Genomic DNA, 18,918 nt, shown 5'->3' with positions numbered 1-18,918 from the left:
CGCTGTCATGGCCATTTTCTTTTTTTTTTATTATTCTTTTTTTTTATTATTTGTATTCTCCTGGACAGCTTTTCCCACCTTCAAATGAGATTACTAAAAGCACAAACCAGCCAGCGATGACAGACTGGAAGGAAAAGAAAAAAAAAAAGAAAAAAAAAAAAACAGACAACCTAAAAATTAATTTCAGGGATGTGTGAGGCGTGTGATATGTTATTTGCATTTTTTTTTTTTCCTCCCAGCCCTCCCTGTCATAAAAACCTGTGATAAGTGACAACGCTCTGCCACACACATCCACTCAAGAGATTTGGCAGATGATTTCAGTGATTTGTGTTTGATAGCACAGCGATGACACCGACGGAGGCGGCACGATGTGGCGCTTTGGTGTGTGAAACAAAAAGTGTTTTCCGTCACGCACACTTGACAGCGCGCGGGACGGAAAACACAAACTTTCCATCCCCCCCCACTCCACTGCTCCCCCTCAGCTTTTTGATCATTTGTGCTACGACGTCCTGCCACTCCATTCGGGGGCCGATGAGATTCGTCAGCGTCTGTCCCATCTGCTGTGTTTACGACTCATTTGTTTACTCGCTGGTTCACATCAGAGCTCACTGCAACCAAGGGGGGGGGGGATTCCCTCAGCGCAGGGCTGGGTTCGGGCTCGGAGGTCAGTTTGGCTCAATGATTCGTCGCATTTCTCACTAAGTAGCGGTGATGAAAAACACAGATTCCCTTCATTTGTGATCACAATGAAAGGCAAAGTAATGGGAAAACGCCACTGAACAGAGACCGAAGGGGAAGTGCGGACAAAACGCAAGTTTTGGCAGGGCTAATTCTGTGGATCCACTATGTTGTCGACCCAGACTAACAAGTGTTGACGTACCCAGACCAGGCCGGCTTTTTGTTGCTTACTACAATAGTGAACATGAACATGGACAGGTGGCCAAGCAATACTTTCACATTATGTTTATGGGCAGTAGGCCTAGAAACGCAGCTGGAGGCATTCACGGTCAAATGAAACTCTGCTGAAACCCAGAGCTGTCCGCCATGATGTTTTTAATGTATGCCAGCCTGGAAAATGAGCTCTTCCTCAAAGCTGTTTTCCACAGGCTCATGATTCGTCCAGCCGTCCCTGCATCCATTTTTTCATAGCCGCTTGTAGTAATTCTGGATCACAAGCTCATGATATTGATTCCTTTTGTTATGCGAGACAATCTACACACATCAACTGCTCAAACACGTTTTACAGCCTGAAACATGGATCAGAGTCAGAAAGCTGGTCAGAGGTCACATTCTTCATGCGCAGAATAGGCGAAGCGTCTTCAGCTTAGTAAACCTGCAGCTTTACTTCAAAAAATCTTTACTTTTTTTTTTTTACTCTTATTCTGCACCTTTCTACAAGCTCTGTAGATGTATAACGTTTAGTTTATTTAGGTTGTTTATGTCTTTTTATCTTACCAGGAGTTATGTGCTGGACTTTTTCTTTGCTCGGCTTGGGGACTTTCTGGATTCTTCTTAAACTTTTTTTTTTTTTTTTTCTGCAGGGACATCATTTTTTAGATAACAGTATTGCCAAACACATACGTCTTTGTCTTGCAAAAAGAAATTATCTGAAAGATTGTCTGCATTTAATATGGAACAGCAACTTCAGTGTGACACCCCACTGGAACAAGTAAAACAGGGAAGTCTCCTTAAAAATGCAACATGCATCTTCTCAAGTTTTACTGTGTGATAGCATGTATTTCTTTCATAAAAATGACACTTTATCGGGAAAAAACAAAAGCCTGAGTGTTGTCTGTGTAGTCTCCAAGTCGCATTTTAACTTACTGCCGGAAGCTAATATTTTAAGACAAACAACACACTATGGTCTCTCTTCATTACCCACCATTTGTTGGTTAAGCAGAGGGAGAGATATATTTTCTTGTCTTCGTCTTGGTAGTTGTCTTGTTTGGTGCAGATTCATTTATCTGGGAGACCTGTCACAAACTTCAGTGCTGCACCATGTCTCATCCATTTTGCTTCATCGCGCCACCACTTTGTGCTAACTGGCTCCCACTGTAGCAATATGATAATTGTACAGATATAGAGTGTGATATATATTTTTTTTTCATCTTACTCGTACCAAGAAAGCAAATAAGACCATTTCCACAAATGCCAAACGTTACTTAACTCTATATAGACTATAGATTTGTACTTTTACAATTATTCAGGAACTATTTATGGGACATTTATGAATGAATTCCCAGGTGTTTCTTTCTGGTTTATTTATTGGAAATTACTTTGGAATTTCTGCCAAGATTTATACTTATTTCAGTCAAATGTCAGTTAATTGTAGAAAGTTAACAACTTTGGGCTTTGTTAGACATATGAGCCAAGTTAGCTTTGGATGTGTTAAAATACTGACATCATGTCTTGCTGAATTTCACTGAAATTCCAGTAGTATAATGAATTATGCCATGCTTGTCTTTCTGCGTGGCCATGTAGAAATGAGGGTGCGAATGTGTTGAAATATCAGGATATACAGTTCTAGTTCTGTTGTTCAAGTTGTCCGTTTCTTCCTCTTTCTGGTATTTAGACAGTGACTACTGCTGCCGTCGCTATGAATCTTCCAGAGAAAAGGTTTAAGAGGTGAGAAGATCAAATCGCTGAGAGAAAACGTTTAAGGTGGGGCAACATCCCGAACGTGACGACTGATAACGCCCTCTCTACTTTTCCAAGATATTTTGTTATGCATCAGTCCTTCTGCTGTATTTTACAATGTTTTCTCACATCATTCACAGCCCCCCAAAGTGAAATAAAGTTTAAACATCATCTCATTATTGAGGGTTTGATTACAGCTATTGAACTAAATGTGCATGGGCCCTGTTTGTGTATTTTGTGCGCTTTGAGCTGGTAATCTCTCAGTTTGCTGTCAAAAGATAAAAATGCACAATACTCCTGGGCGGCCCATCGTACTCCTTACTGTCAGTTCACGTATTGGCACACAAGCGCTGATTAGAAATTGCTTGCTGAACTGCACAGCGAGCCAATCCAACCATTGTGCTACGGGGAAACAAATTCTTTTAATAATTCCCCAAACCAGGAAAACAACACGCAGTGTTTTGGTTTTTTTTTTCAAATCAGGGGCCTGTCACACCACAGGAGCACAGTGTGGTCCCACTGAAACCACAAAGCTAAGGGCAGAGTCTAACAAGGAATCTAAGATGTCAGACCGTGTGAAACCAATGGCTGAGGAGCCCAAAGAAATCAGTTAAGTATGCCATCCTTCACGTCTTGCATAATACAAAGTCAACATTCATTACGTAAAGTAAATTAGCCCTGGCTGACTCCATTACATGCCTGTGTGCTTTAATGTAGGGAGAAGTGTTGATAAGTCCCAGCGCCGAAGAATATGCTGAGCCCATGCTGGCTCTGACTGACTCTGAACTAGTGTGGAATTTTTCACACTATAATGTGTCCTCTAAGTAGTCTGTGCGACTGAAGCAAACCAGGAACGGCTGAGTGTCCTGCGAGAAGGGATTTGTTGGCAAATGTATACCCAGAGGCGCATCTTGCATCAAAAGTAGACTTGATTCTTAATTAAACCGATAGAATACAGCAGCAGTGACAGCTCTGTGGCGCTTTGCCTCAGTAAAACTTAACAGCCACTAAAGTTTCTTCTGAGTAATGATTAATGCATCCAATTTCTGTGATCTGTATTGAGCGTAGCATCATGGGTAATTAAATGATGGTCTACAGAGCGCTGACTGTTCTCATAAAATGACAAGGCTGTAATTATCATGAAGCTTGGTTACCCTCCGACTCAAATACTAATTGTGTATCAATAAGCAAGCGGAAGACGTCGCAGAATTGAAGCCCAAAACAGCCCAAGCTGTGCAAAATAGCTCACAGCTGTGATAACGCGGTCGATGACGTTCAGTTCTCCTTTTAAAAAAAAAAAAAATGTGAAGCTGTTCATACAATGCATATTTATTCACTGAGTGATTTCAAAGAGTGAAGCATGCACTGTAAAACCAACAAATGTAATCGTCTGTGTCAGACATACTTACATCATCAGAGACAGAAATTGCACAGTGTAAATTCCATCCAAACACATTAGGACCAAACCATCTAACTTTGTATTCCCTTGCATATTATCTTGTGCTATAAAAAAAAAATAACAACAACAACAACAGCATTGCCAGACTTGCAGGTGTCTGCATTACAAAGGAGATTCACTCACTGAATCCCGAATGCTGTACGCTCCCTCGCAACACCTCAGTGACCGAGAATATATCCTCCTCCAGTAAATACAATAACAAAAGCGCCGCACTCTCAGAAGAAGAGGGATGTGCCGTGACAAACTGTTTATACTTTTCTCATTGATTCATAAACGGGTATCATTTTCAAACCGGCAGTGCAGCCTCGAACACGGCACACAAATATACAGTGCAGAGAGGCCTCCTTGTGGGGGCTGTGCGGCTCTCCAAGAGTCAAAAAAACCATAATATACCGTAGGAGGCGAATATATTGATGTTTCCTTTACTACCATTTAAATCAAGCCTGTTATTTTTATTGTTGTTGTCCCCTCTCCAAGATAAATAGGGCGATAAAATGAGACGCCCGCCCCGGTCTCGTTGACATTTTAGGGAGTCCTTTTGGAGCAGTAAAGATGCCCACTTGATGGATACCAGAGCTCTATAGACAAAGGGGAAGACAACATGAGGGATGCTTATGGATGCAGAGGTGGATAAAGGAAAGTAATAGAGAGTACATGAGCAGTTCATGGAAGAAAAGATGGAGGGAGAACAAAACAGAGAAAAAAACACAACGGAAAAAAAGAGAGTGACACCCCGAAAAGGTCCATCAGCAAAAAGAAATCTCCAGGACAGGCTGGAACAGGAGATCTACATCCAGGGAGAGACAGAGCAGACAGCCACAGCAGCAGCCGTCAAACAGGGAAGATGAAAAAAAAAAAAAAGAAAATCTCAACACATTGACACCCTCTCCTCTTTGTCTCTTCTTCCGTGTTTTCAGTACGCTGGTCTGTAGAGAAGCTCCCCAGAGGCAAGTCTGCGTTTCAGCTCCTGCCACAGCAGATCCCTCTCCTTCTGGGCTCCCCTCATGAAGCCTCTGTTCTCTTGGGCTCTCCGAGACAGGTAGGGCATCACCTCATTCACCGGCCCGTAGGGGACGTACTTATAGACGGGGAAGCCTGCCTGGCCTGGGGTTGAGGTGGACGGGATGGGATAAAAAAAACAACAGTGAAAGGTGGCATGGTATGGATGAAGATGCTAAATGTAGATGAATTAGAATAATTCTCTTTTCATGCTCAAATATTTTGATCGACTGGCTCCCATTTCGGTTCTTACAAATTCATGACGACAACATTTATAACAGGTTTATTCCAAACAAACTTCAGAAAGCACATCACGACTGGACATCATCTCAACAGTCTTCCCTCCCTTAATGACTTCGATAAATCCTTCTAATCAGGCGGGTTTATCGCATCGGCACATACACCCTCAGTTTGCAGCGTTTGAATTAGGACAGCTGCCACTGTCTGCCAGTCAGGCTCACTCATCAAGTCCACTGAAATAAATGTCCCTTTTAACTAATCTACAATTGCTAGCAAACCATAAAATAATGATATGATAAAAAAAGAAAAAAGTCTGGAGCTGTATATCTGAAAACAAAATAAAAAAAATATGGATATGGTAACTTTTTTAGGTCGAATAATAAAGATCTCAATATAACAACTTCTGAATTGTTTCAAATACCCGGCACTGGCTGCTCTACCCCCCTGAGAAGACAGCCAAGAAACACATGTGTGTCTATTTACATCAATACCGGTCAAGGTTTCAACTTGAGCCTCACGGTGATAGACAACCGCCTGCCGCCACTCTGTCTGCCTTTGACTGACAAACAAAGTGGTGGGAGCCAGCAGCAGCGCTTTGTTAAGACAGCTTGTCAATACCGAGGTGTCTCAGTTCATATGTCACGTTACGGGCTGCAGATGGACTCCTGCATGTGCACTTCATTCAGTGGTAGAGGGTGAGCCGGGTATATATGTGTGGCTGAGATGCAGGTGAGAATTACAGGGGAGGGCAGCAGATAAAAATCGCACCGAGGGTGAACTTAAACTGTCAAATCATCCTGCGAGGTGCCTAGTCGTCAAGATACTGTGGAGTTTGTTGTGTGTGTGCTTTTCTCACCCAATGGGAAGCTGATCTGGTCACACATTCCCAGCAGCTGACCAAAGTACACCTTGTTGTCTGTCGGTACGAGACCCAGCTCATTCATTCTGGTGAGGAGAGAGAGAGAGAGAGAGAGAGAGAGAGAGAGAGAGAGAGAGACTTGAATAATTAATAACTTGGTTTATACAGATGCGAGGCTGTGTACAAAAAATGTGTGTGTTTTTCTGCGGCGTGTGTTGGGAGTTGAAACCGTACCTCCTCAAGGTGTGTTTCACCGTGTCCTCGTTATGGGAAGCCACCATCACGTTGGCATTTCCGCTGAGCGCAATCTCATCCAGCACATAGTCCAGACATCTTAGATGAACACACAAACACACACAAGGACGTTGTTTAACAGTGTTGTTGTCTTGACAAAACTGCAAAGTGGGAATTACCACAATGGTCTTCTACTAAACTATTTGCCATAAAATATTAAAATATTATTTACTGGATGCATATTGTGGCTTACAGTGTTTTATAACTCATCCAAACAAATCTTCCTCATTATCGCATGCGAGATTCATAATGTGGCGCAGGACTATCTTTACACAACAGTAAAAATGACCGTAAACACTGAAATCCAAACTAATCCATCCTCCTTTCCTCTTGCCTGCTAGTGCAGCGTGCAGTGTGTTAATATGCATGTATTCTACCGCCATCTGCATATTCTTAAATCCTACCTCACGCTGTGCTGTAGCCCCATCAGCCAAACTTTGTATCTGTCCTGTGTTGATGTTTACCTCAACCTCCAATTGAAGGCTTGAGGGTGGCCTTTCCTCTTCCTTTTTTTTTTTTTTTTGCAAAACACATTGATCTCCACAGGGGGATTTTTTTCTTATCTCGCCTTAAACTAGGAATCTAAGTAATTAGTTACAACACAACACCCCTGGAGCTTCTGTAACTTGCACGAGTCAACAGGGTGAAAGCTTGCTGACACAAGATGTTGAACCCGGTACTTCCAACTGAGGGACCACCTTGCTAGAAAATGTAATCCCTGTGCTGTCCATTGCAGCGCGTTTGTGCCCAGAAGGTGGCAAGCTTCAATCTGTGAACCACACAGGAAAACGGTGTGGCAGAATTTAATAAAGTGTGTGACATTTAACTCTAAACTCTCATAGTAAAAGGCTATGGTATTAGCAAACAGCTTCAGAGGGAACTTACGAGGAAATGAGAGCTTGGTTCGGCTGCAGTGACTAAATTTAGTTCAGATTTTGCCAGAAAAACACAGAAACGAGCATCTTACCTGTGGTACATTTGGTTAGTAGACTCATAATCAGGGTTAATAGGGTCCTCATAACCGATCTCTTCAGCCCTCTCTCGCTCCTGATACATGTAGGCCCCTCGTACGAGCTTGGCAGCAAAATGCCAACCCTCACGCCGAGACAACTCTACGTCCATAGTTACATTGTCAAAGGCCTCCTGCAGAGCGAAACAAAAAGAAGGACGATTTTGTCTATTGCAATGACTGTTTGAAATACTTGCAGTCATTTTCAATATGAAGTTGAGTGTCACATTTGCCATGTATCAGCTTACCCATTTTAAATGTTTGTTTTCAATTCGGTTTTCAATTTGATTTATTTCCACTGATTTATTGATTTATTTTCCTGTTTCAGTTTAGTTTTTATTGTTTTAAAATGTTAAGTTTTAGTTGGGGGCTGTGAAATTCAGGTCTTCAGAATACGTATCACAGTAAATATTGCATTATTAACAAACACAGCACTTGGCAAGTTTGACCATGATAGAACATTTCCGTTTTTTTTCTTGCTTTTTTTGTGTCAATTAACTAAAACTCTTTCACACCTAGTTTTACTGTTTAGGTTAGTTTTAGGTCACTTAAAATAAGCTAAAAATAAACTTCTTCCTGAACAGACACCAGGACTGCCTGCCAATTAGAACTAGTGCAGACAAAGTAAGTTGGACAAACATCGGTACCATCTCTGTATTACTTCTACAAACAGTGAATATAGGACATATGCTCAATAATTATGTTAATATTAATGCCAACAGCAGAGCAGTTGTTTATGATTACACACAGCAACTAACTGTGACAAAGTGGAACTCAAAATAAGGAGCAGAGTTGTATTTCATCCCACAGGTAATAAGTGATAATTGATTACAATATGGTGAGCCTATGTTCTTTTGAAATAATAATAAAGTGAAAAAAAATGATGTTAATCTCATAAATGATACTGAGATTTAAACAGTCTCTTATTTGAAATGGTGTATTTAAAGAACATTTAAATAAAGAACCAAAATTCCCTCCAACATTATCCGCTCCTTTGTGTTGCTGATTCATCCCCAGTTTAGCTGATTCATCGTAATGTTGACACATTGAAATCTGGTGTTAAATGATTTGTCACAGAGTATTATCCATCACGGGAATTATACCGTGACTGTTGTGTCTGCTTGCTTTGTGCGCATATGCATAATTTACACTTTCGATTCCACATCTTCGGTCTTTTTTGCCAGCCGCAGATTCTGACCTTGAGGTAGCATTGGTACGTGTTGAAGATGACAGGCTTTTCTCTGTTGTAGATCCTCTGCATCTCTAATGTCAGTCTGCTGATAGCCGGCTGGAAGTAGGTTTGCTCTGCATCCACCATCAGGCGAACACCGTTCTCCTTGGCATGCTGGAATAAAATAAAATTATCTCATTTATTATATATTATTTAGTCGAACATCAGACAACATTGTTTATTATGCTGGGGTTAAAATGTGCAGGGTGGGACGTAATCATAAGCACTCATGTAACATGTCAACCCTTTGTTAATGGCCTGCCCCACCTAGGCTGTGATGGCTCGGTTCATGGAAAATGACAAAGACTTTATGAAGAGAAAAATGTGTTTTAACAAAAGGTACACCCTGTAGCTGAATAGCCAGCCAGCCAAATCCAAACAAATTGTTATCCCTCTTTTACTGTCTTACTTACTAACAGAGAACTGGTCTAACTGGGCTGCTCTCTCGTCTATAGCACCACTGCCTTGAGGCGCAGATGACTGACTGGAAACGGCACCAAAATGAATAATTAGTTATTTTGAAACATTTAGCTGTACCAGCCTCTGGGGACTTCTACCTAGTCTGCCTCTTGTTTTAGCACCAAGGTTTGTTTATTCTTTCCACTTCTGTTTGTTCATTCAGGTCCTTTAAAACACGTCTACCTAATGGAAGCGAGAAAGAAGTGGCACCCAGGTAAAGCTAAAAATGTACTCGACAAAAAATGATTGCACCTGCCCCAATTAACAAGCCAGCCTCCAGAGAGACTCATTCTATACATGGCCTCTCTGGATTCAGATTGACTTAAGTTGAGTGACAGGAAACTTTAACCAATTCATGTTTACACAGTTGCTAGCAACACATTTGTACTGATTATAAAACATATTCTCGTATTTGAGTGTATGTCTACCTTCTGTATAAGCATCACTAAAAAAACAGATAGATTGAGATGCTAAACAAAAAAAAAAAAAAGGCACACAGCTGGCTATAAATTATCACTACGCTGCTGAACATGGCACAGCAGTGTAGTGATGATTTACATAATAAACATCAATTTAACCAATAAGCGTTCCACATTTGCCTCAGCTACACACACTTGTTGGTTGCAGATCAACAGCAAATGCAATTTGCTACCAAGTGTGTGTATATTTATGTACAGCGACCAGTCTTTGTAGTTTCTGTGTACATTTACCTTGACTAAGATGTCCATGCGCTGTAACATCCGCTTCATTTGCCTCTCCTCCTCTACAGTGAATGTCTTCAGCAGAGGTTCCAGTTTACCTAGCTGGGCAAACAAACCCCAGAGAGTGTGCACCGTGAGATGCTAATGAACCAAATACCACACAGCATGAAACCTATTAGTGCTTCTTATCCACCCTTCAGCTGTCTTTAGTCCAAGGTCGACAAAAATGTTGGAAGTAACTTCCCCAAACACTGAATATTCAAAAGGGCTCCTTGACAGTGTGGATTTCAGTTATTATAATAATCTAAGATACATCAGATTATGTTTCGCTGTTTTTGTGATAGGTCTTTATCATAAATAAAGATAGAAGAAACATTTTAACACATTAACGAAACACTGATACATGACAGACGTAGACAGCCACAGTGCATCTCACTGAACTGCTTCCAATTCAAGGTGCTGCTGATATTTACAATCTTCTGCCTGCCAGCAACTCAATTATTAATTTGGGTCTTGAATTATGTTTGAAGATTGTATTCTTTTAGTTGCATTTATTTACAGAACATCTCTCTCTCTCTCTCTCTCTCGCTCAGTGTTTTATGCTACTGACCTCCACATTTGGGACGACCAGCAGGTCTGATATCTTTGTTCTCTCATCTATCAGGCTGTTCCAGTCGAGCACATCAATGGTTCTGTCAAGGCAGAGGGTAGAAATGTTTTGTAAAGTAAGTGAAAATATTCTGATTGCCTTGGCTAAATTCTTATTTTTTTCATGAATGTCCTTTAATATTAATATCAAAATAGTTGTAATAAAATAGTTCCACACGTTTCTAGGTGTGGTTTAAAAGCTGGTTTTGATCTTATTCCATCTGTGTTGTCCTTCTATATTATGCAAATTCAAACACATTTGAAATGCAAACACATTTCAGCAGTCGATGTTTGGAAATCAGATTACCCTATCATTTTAAACAAATCATTTGCAAATTTGCATTCAGCACACTTGTACATTTTTCATTGATTAAAAGAAGCCTCTAACTTGCCTTGAATACACAGCAGATATTGCTTTACAGATATTTCTTGTGTACTTGGGTCGTCTGTGTTCATGCTTACCCTGAACATTCCTCCTTCCTGCCACTAAACCAGCCAGAGAAGTCACCTTCTGCACCCAGTTTGGTCAGGGACTCCTAGATAGAAACATGCATTAAGATCTAAAGTGTAGCAATACCCTCGCGTTTGAAAAAGGAGTGTCATGATCATCTATGTCTTCGGATGTAAGTTTATGTGGAGATTACACATGTACCAGTAAGTAAACCAGCGTGAGAACAGAAGAGCAAAAAAAAACTCCACCTGTAGTTGTTTCAGCTCCAGCCTCTGCTCTAGGGCCTCCATGCCATCTTTGCCCTGCTGCGATGCCAAGAAGGTGAAAAATCGCCTCCATTTAACTAAGACCTCTGAGAACTGGAGCTTTAAATGAAAGCAGCACAATATCAGTCGACCATACCCCTTCAGCAGGAGTATCAGCTAGATTGGTGCGTTGACCTTTTAATCACAATCTTAGCGTCTCACCAGAAACTGAGGTCGTCCTAGAGCAGTCATTTTGACGGCAGAAAACCCATCCATTGAACTCCCACCTAAGAGGTTGAACACGGGTTTAAAATGAATTAAATGATGTAAAGACAAAACATTAAATTGGTAAAATGGTAAAGGATTAGAGCTATTACAACTTTAACACAATATGCCAAGAATGTCATACAGTAACGTTGCATTAGTGCTGTAGTTTAATTTATGTTTACCTACCAGATGCCTTGATGCACTTGATGAAGGTCTCCATATGCTGATCACATTTGGCCTCGTTGGCGTAGAAATAAGTGCGGGCTCCAGTCACTCCCCCACGACGGTCCCCAAACTGTTTATGCACTTTGTAGTTTTTCTCTCTGTAGTCCTCGCCTGGGGGTGAAAACAAATTTGCATGCCTATTATTACTTCTAATTACATCATATACTGTGTCCGCAAATGAGAACAAAACGAGCCCCGCTTACCTATGCTCCCTTTCTCTGCAGCGGAGACGCATGAGCTGCATTGGAAGCAAAAACAAAATCATAAAATAAGTTCATTTGCTTTGTATTGGGGCAACCTTTAGAAAAGGTTTCATCACAGTCGCAGGCGTTTGTTGAATTTAATTTGGGAAGCTGCGCTCTTTCTCTGAACATTTTGGCCTTTCAGCAATGGCCCGCCAGAAGCTGACATTGTGTTTAGTGACCCTATATGCTGAACTGTCCTGCTGTCAGCCGGCTGACCCTCCAGAGAGGGCAGTTGTAACGTCAAATCACACTTGACCTACTCCCCCCCTCAACTGGGGAGCTCATGTAACCAAACAGATGACTGAACATGAAGCATGCTGGACATCAGGGACGTCAATAGGACTCAGAGCCAGGAAACAACAGGGAGTTATCTAATTTGTAATAGTACATTACTTTTCTTGTAGAAACGTGGATCTGACTGCAACCAAATCCATTTTACACTGAAACTGTGGTGTCTCACTCAAGTTGTTCAGTACTGTTTTCTTTATGTTAATTTTCAATTAAAGGACATGAAAACAGACACTGTTAGTCGATTAATTGATTAATCAATCAACAGGAAATTCAGTCTTAACAAAACAATGGCCATTTATTTTAGCCAAAACAATTCAATGAGAGCAAAAATAATGATGGAGTAATCTGTTATTAAATAAATCATTCAGCGAAGCCCTAAATCAATCTCAGCATTTCACAAAGCACTGAATAGCTGGGGCAAGTAACCCTGTTATCACAACTTAACCGTGCTTGATTTGAAATTCTGTTTCAATTGCCTTCTGTGTCACACTGCCAAAAATTCAAATTGCGCTACAAATGCAGATTTTCAGTAATCTTTTGGCATGAAATTGGACATGTTGAATAGAATTTGACTACTGGCACACTTTATTGGTTATTGGCAACTCTTACAGAGCTGTCAGTACTTGCCCTCAAAATTAATCTGCAGCCTGCATTAACAGAATCCTATCTGTGAAATCCAGTATAATATATATTTAAATATATATATATATACACACACACACAAGTGAAGCTACACAATGGAGCTATCATGTCATGCTCTCCACATCTTGCCCGGGCTTGCCTCTCTGCTCTCTGTTCCTTATATCTTCTTTCTGTTGCAGGGTGCTGACTGATGTTGTTGTTGCTATCTTGACAGATCGCTGGAGTGCCTGTCAAACCCTGCTGTCTGAGATCAAGCTAGCTTAATGTGCCCTGTCCTCCTGTTTTACGGTTTGAAGGTATATGTTCACCAAACAAAAGCTTTCTAGGCTGAGGTGTGATACCTCTTTTGATGTTTCCCGAGCAGGCATCCCCAACACAAACTATATCAAAGCTGTGCAGTGGTATCTTGTTACCAGTGATGTGGTGCAAAAAAAAAAAAAAACACTGCGTATGTACACACAGGGTCAAAAAAGTCACAGCAGAGGGCTTGTATGGGAGCTTTATCATCTTACAGACTGTGATAACATAATAAAACAGTATTAGAGGACATTCTGTCTGGCACACGCTGACATTGGGGTGGAGATATCACTCAATGTCAACAGACTTGAATGCCAGACACTTAAATATACTGCCTGAAATATACAGCTATTTGTTTATTCAATACATTTGACCTTTAAAATCCTTAGAGATGTTATGTGAGATTAGAAAAGCAAAGGGCCAATCGTTATCATACTCATGCTAAGTAAATATGACAAGTGCAGCACTCCAATGAAATGTGCATCAAATAATATTCACTCTAGTGATTTCACTCACTGATTTAACCGCAAAGCAATTCCTAAATGTCATTTTTGGACAAGGAGACGTCCTAATTACTTATGGAGCATGAGCGCACAGATCTCACGACCTAGGTAACATGAGCTACTGCTGCTGCATAGAGAGACTTCTTGCATAAAGCCTTCAATGTCATCTAGTTCACATCAGCTGAGATAGCCACTGCCTTCTGCTACTCATGTGACGGGATTCCTAATGAGAGACAGATTCTCTGCCGCCAGCCAATCCAGGACAAGGGGCCATGGCTGAGCGAACAAATCATGTTGCAAAGAGCATTTAGTTCCTGGTTGTGAGGCACACTATCATCAACCTATTTTTGGCATCAAGCGAAGGGGCAAATACTCTGCAAGGAAATGTAATATGTCTAGAAATCATTTAACATTTGATCATCAAAACAGGACAAAATCTTTGTAGTTATAAGCTCATTTTTTATCTTAATACAACTCAAATGATTTATGTTTGTACAAAATGATTCCTGCTAATTCTAGTTTGGTATGTGATGTCTACTGAAATGTTTGGTAATACCACAACTTGCATACTCCATCTCTTTCTGCTCGGCCTCCTCCTGGCTGATGTCTTCCTCCACACTGTAATCCAGGACAGAGCCGACGCCGAAGGCCTGATTTTTCTGGATCAGCGGCCTGATGGCCTTGTGGTCCTCACCAGCTACAAACTGGCCATAAAATGTCATCTTCATGAACTGGTTGAAGGCTCTCTGTCCCAGGAGCTTCGTACCTATATCCATTATCTGAGCAAAAAGACACAGAACATTAAAAACTGTTTTTTGTTTTGTTTTTTTTTGTATTATTTTGACAGGTATATATACACCTGTAATTTATGACTAATAATTCCATTTCTTCTAGTTTATGAATCATAATGTCTCGGTCTGGGCAGGTTTTGAAGGCAACAGGTTTACTTGACAGATTATAATGACAAATTATGTTCTCACCCCCGAGCTATAAACAGCACGGTATGTAAGGCTAAAATAGGGACAAAGGATGTATCATCGCAGCTACACTCAAGATCATTCACATTTGATGCAGCTCCTTGCTTTTTACAGTCACTGCCAAGTATTCCATTTATTCCACAAGGACGTGATAAGTGTGGAAAGTAAAGTCTATTAAAGCACTGTAACACTGTGCACTGCAACATGTTCTGTGAGACATTTTGTGAATGGAAAGTGTGTCTTGTGGCCAATCCATTTATATTCCGTGTATTGACATTACCAGATGAACAACACTGTAACATTAGCTGACATCAAGCCGAGGATAGATAACACGGGTTGCCGAGAGGTTCACTTGCAAGCTTGGAAAAACAGGTTGTAATTTGAGAGGTGGGTGTTACACATTGAGCCTGAGGCTCAGACAGTTAGGCTGAAAGGTTACATTTTGACATAAAGCTGACGTTTTTTGACAGTACATAAGGCCTTTCAGGTTACAGCTTGTGTATAGCTTCCATACATTATTAATGAATACACGTATCCTTACGTGGAGCGGCAGGGTGAACAATTCAAATGCGCCCATTTTGCATGTAGAGCTGCAACAATTGGTAAATTAGATGTCAACTGTTAAATTAATTGCCACTTATTTCTGTAAGCTGATTAGTTAAAGTAACTTACTAGGGCAATCCAATTTTTATTCCAGCTCTTAAATGTGATTATTTTCTGGTTTCTGTACACTGGTTTCTGACAGTAACGTGAATGTCTGACAAAACAACAACAGTCTTTTTTCAGTCTTTTTTCCCCTATTTTGTAAACCTAGAGGCTAATTGATCAATCACAGGAATCACTAATCCGATAATCTAATCAGTCAATAATGTGAATTTGCAGCCCAAATCGCACATTATTTAGCGATAATAACTATTAATCTCGGAGTTCCCTGGGGTCTGCTGCTCTTTCATACCTGCTCAACCTGTTTTTGTCTCTGAGGTGACACTCTTTTTACTGCCTGTTCTAGAGAAATACCAGCACACAGAATTGAACAACAATGCTAGATGCACTATGTCAATTTTGATCAGGAGAGAAAGATCTTCTTTCTTGACTTTCTTGATCTTGACTGTTATTTTTCTATGCCCAAACCAACTAAATAAACAAACTGACCTTAGAGGACAAGACAATTCCATAAGGTTTTACATGTGGCGGACCCTGCCACCTGTATAGCTTCAAAATGTTCTGGGGACCTTGTGTTCCTCTGAGAACAGCTTGTTTATTCAGTTATGGTTTGTATTATTGCCCCATTAATACTGTGAATATTAAAATTCCGAGCTTGAATTTCTTCTAAACTACACAGTGCCCCTTTAGAGAAGCCCACCTGTGTCACCTAAAAACAAAAAAGGTTCACATCCGGGCTTCACGTGAAGATGAAGCAGCGCCTCATTACCTCTTTATTCTTATCAACCAGGAAGTCATAGGAGCAGAGTTTAAAAACCACCAAACTTCTGAGCAGCTCTAGCGAGTCTTTGCTCTTATACGCCTCCTGTGTCTGTTCAAAGTCCACGGAGATCTCATTAGCAGCGGCGGTGGTGGTGGTGGTCCCGTCTCTCCCTCCTCTTCTCCCGGGCTGTCCGGCGAACTCGGACCGCGCTGAGTCATAGCGACCGCTGCTGACATCGTCCTGCGGCTCCGCCTGGGTCGCGGAGGTGGAAGTGGAGGTGACGGTGGACCGGAGTCTTCGGCTGGAGAGCAAGCGTTTAAAGGGAAAGTCCGCCCCTGCCCGTGTCAGGGCTGGCACGGTTCTCACATGAAACATCAGTCTGGAGGAGGTGGATGTCAGCCGAGCGGTGCAGGTCAACCATCCGACTGACTGACGGCCGCGCGCACTACAGTGTAAACACACACTGTAGGAGAGGACGCCAGGTCGCACCGGAATCACCTGGTTGGTGGAGAACCAGTGACGTAAGAGGTTTGCTCTTGGCTCCTAAACTTTTCCCACAGCACGTGCACGCCCAGGATGACTTCCTCTTCTGTCCCTCCATGTAGAAGCTATGGAGGCTTAAAGTACTGTTGTTTTGGAGAAGAAATTCAAGCCAAGACTTTTAATATTCATAATATTAATTAAATAAAATCAGTTTTTGAAAAATTGGTAATGAGACTTAAAAGTCTCTTAGTAATATCACCTTCAAGGTCAGTTTGTTCATTCAGTCATGAATACACAAACTGACCTTCTCATGAATGACTGAATGAATAAACATGAAAATGGAGAGAGTTTGTTCACTGAGTTCGTTCAGGCATTGAAAAAAAAATCAGTATTTGTAGATCTCTTTCTCTTCTCATTAAAATTTCTTCCCCCAAACCACATACTGCACCTTTAAACGTAACATTTTGCTAGGAAGTAGGCAAAGCTATCACTGAGGAAAAGATACAAAGTAAGCTGTATGTAATTTACATTTACATGTTATTTTATGCTAGAACAGATTTGTGGCAGTAAAGTTAAACTATAGTTAATACATTTACTAAACCATAGTTACCAGTTATTTTGATTCAGGTTACCAAAAGTAAATGTACTCATTTGCTGTACTTAATTACATTTATGAGGTGCTCGTACTGCACTTGACCGGCCTATTTTCTTATTTTGTCCCTTTTCTACTTATATATCATTGTACATTCGATAGATAGATAGATAGATAGATATATAGATAGATAGATAGATAGATAGATAGATAGATAGATAGATAGATAGATAGATAGATAGATAGATAGATAGATAGATAGATAGATAAATAGTTTAGTTTAGTTAAAATCTGCAGTTAACTAGGAAGTCACATTGAAACTAAAATCTCCTTTACAAGTGAGAACTAGCCAAGACGGGGTCAAAACAGCAGCTCCAGGATGTAACAAGACAACAAAGAGACAGCATAAAGCACATTTCACTGAATTCACACTGTACAATATGCTCACACTGTACATCAGTACAGAATTGTGTTCTATATGCTACATAATATGCTTATATAATGACATACATTCATCCTGAAAGGGGACATTGTGCATGACGAGTACTCTTGTGAAGTACGTTTTGCTGATGAGGTAACCTACTTCAAATTCACTCTTTTACTTGTAATAGACTTTCTGTCCTTAGTGGCGATGCTATGATTACTTAAAGGACCGGAATACTTCTCATGCTGACTCTTTGCACCCTGGGATTGGCTGATACAATATTCATGTTAATCAGCCACATGAAATGCCATCACATGGAGGCGACAGCTACAAATTAAAATGAGGACTTTACCTTTCAGCTCAATTGGACAGACAAGTAATCTTAAAACTGCATAATAGCTGAGCAATTGTACTTGCAGTTCACCCCTGGAACATATCTGTCCTGCATAACAATGCACGTGAATTGCTAAACACATGATCTGCATTTCTTCTACTGTCATAACAGGGAGCATTATGTATAATAAATTATAGAGGTCTCATGTTAAGCCATTCATAAAAAAGACCTGCCAAACAGTTTGGGGTCAAAGGCAGTTTTCAGTTTTGAATCCTGGCATAGGGTTTTGTTGACATATGGATCATGGATGCCGGCAGAAATGAAATTACAAACATGTCACAGTGTTTCTGTGGAGGAGGTAATGAATGACTGTATTTCAGAACCTGAATCTGTTTGGAAGCCAGCGGCTGGAAAATGAGATGTGGTCTTGAGAGACCCCGGGCACATCATTAGCAGAGAAACACGTTGGACTGGATGTTATAATGAATCTGATGTAATGAATCAAAAACACCAGATTTCTCTCTTGGCTCCGTCCTGCAGCACGCAGTGCTTTAGCAGGCCTTGCTTGCATTAATCCAGTGCAGGGAGTGTGCCAAATGCCAAAACTACTTCGCGTTAACAGATGGGGGAGCCATTGTCTAACATGTAGTCATCACACTGCCACCCCCCCACACACACAACAACAACACACTCCTCATCCATCAATTAAAAACCACCTTAAATTAGTGTTTTAAGTCGGTAAATGTTCTACAAATCTTATTTAACATCTATACAAATCAGGAAACTGTAACTTTATCTGTGTTTGACTTTTGGAGATGCTTGAAATAAGCGACTTTTAAGAAGGATAATCATAATTTTCATGACACAGAACAGCAAAAGGATATTGTTCCGACCTAATCGTCCGCATGTAACATTTTGGGTTGATTTTAGTTTGTCACAGGTCAGGCCACGAGCTTATGTCTTCTTTACCGCGGCCATTA

The 18,918-nt window shown here is 40.8% G+C and overlaps 1 protein-coding gene and 1 long non-coding RNA gene across 4 annotated transcripts; one reads left to right on the top strand and one right to left on the bottom strand.

Moving 5' to 3' along the window:
• The first annotated feature begins 508 nt into the window (after positions 1–508).
• On the top strand, positions 509–10,614 carry LOC119019864. 2 transcript variants are annotated; one of them, XR_005075176.1, is made up of 6 exons: positions 509–664; positions 2,573–2,625; positions 3,121–3,246; positions 5,014–5,135; positions 9,351–9,401; positions 10,482–10,614. It is a non-coding gene; the product is annotated as an uncharacterized LOC119019864 (long non-coding RNA). The 2 variants fall into 2 exon arrangements; XR_005075175.1 differs by having other exon boundaries at positions 3,121–3,251.
• Positions 3,951–18,850, bottom strand: prodhb (proline dehydrogenase (oxidase) 1b). 2 transcript variants are annotated; one of them, XM_037098798.1, is made up of 14 exons: positions 18,832–18,850; positions 14,273–14,481; positions 11,928–11,962; positions 11,686–11,835; positions 11,455–11,519; positions 11,236–11,352; positions 10,999–11,072; positions 10,499–10,580; positions 9,898–9,990; positions 8,696–8,842; positions 7,456–7,631; positions 6,429–6,527; positions 6,192–6,280; positions 3,951–5,200 (listed from the first exon to the last, which is right to left on the bottom strand). In XM_037098798.1, the coding sequence occupies exons 2-14, from the start codon at positions 14,476–14,478 to the stop codon at positions 5,010–5,012; spliced, it is 1,524 nt and encodes a 507-aa protein (XP_036954693.1). In that variant the 5' UTR covers positions 14,479–14,481; positions 18,832–18,850; the 3' UTR covers positions 3,951–5,009. The 2 variants fall into 2 exon arrangements, with proteins under 2 accessions (XP_036954693.1, XP_036954692.1); XM_037098797.1 differs by lacking the exon at positions 18,832–18,850 and adding an exon at positions 16,112–16,643.
• Between the last annotated feature and the right edge of the window lie 68 nt (positions 18,851–18,918).

The sequence above is a fragment of the Acanthopagrus latus genome, chromosome 5, assembly GCF_904848185.1.
Source record: "Acanthopagrus latus isolate v.2019 chromosome 5, fAcaLat1.1, whole genome shotgun sequence".
NCBI classification, from domain to species: domain Eukaryota; kingdom Metazoa; phylum Chordata; class Actinopteri; order Spariformes; family Sparidae; genus Acanthopagrus; species Acanthopagrus latus.
Note: the sequence above shows the minus strand (reverse complement) of the source record. Positions and strands in the feature narration are given on the sequence as shown.

What these genes read in the sequence shown, in the direction of transcription:
- prodhb (XM_037098797.1), bottom strand. Translation starts at nt 16,480, where the DNA reads ATGTTTCATGTGAGAACCGTGCCAGCCCTGACACGGGCAGGGGCGGAC. An exon ending in CAAGTGCATCAAGGCATCTG is followed by an intron (nt 11,520 to 11,685) that starts GTAGGTAAACAT and finishes TCAACCTCTTAG; the next exon opens with GTGGGAGTTCAATGGATGGG. An exon ending in CGTACCAATGCTACCTCAAG is followed by an intron (nt 7,632 to 8,695) that starts GTCAGAATCTGC and finishes TTCGCTCTGCAG; the next exon opens with GAGGCCTTTGACAATGTAAC.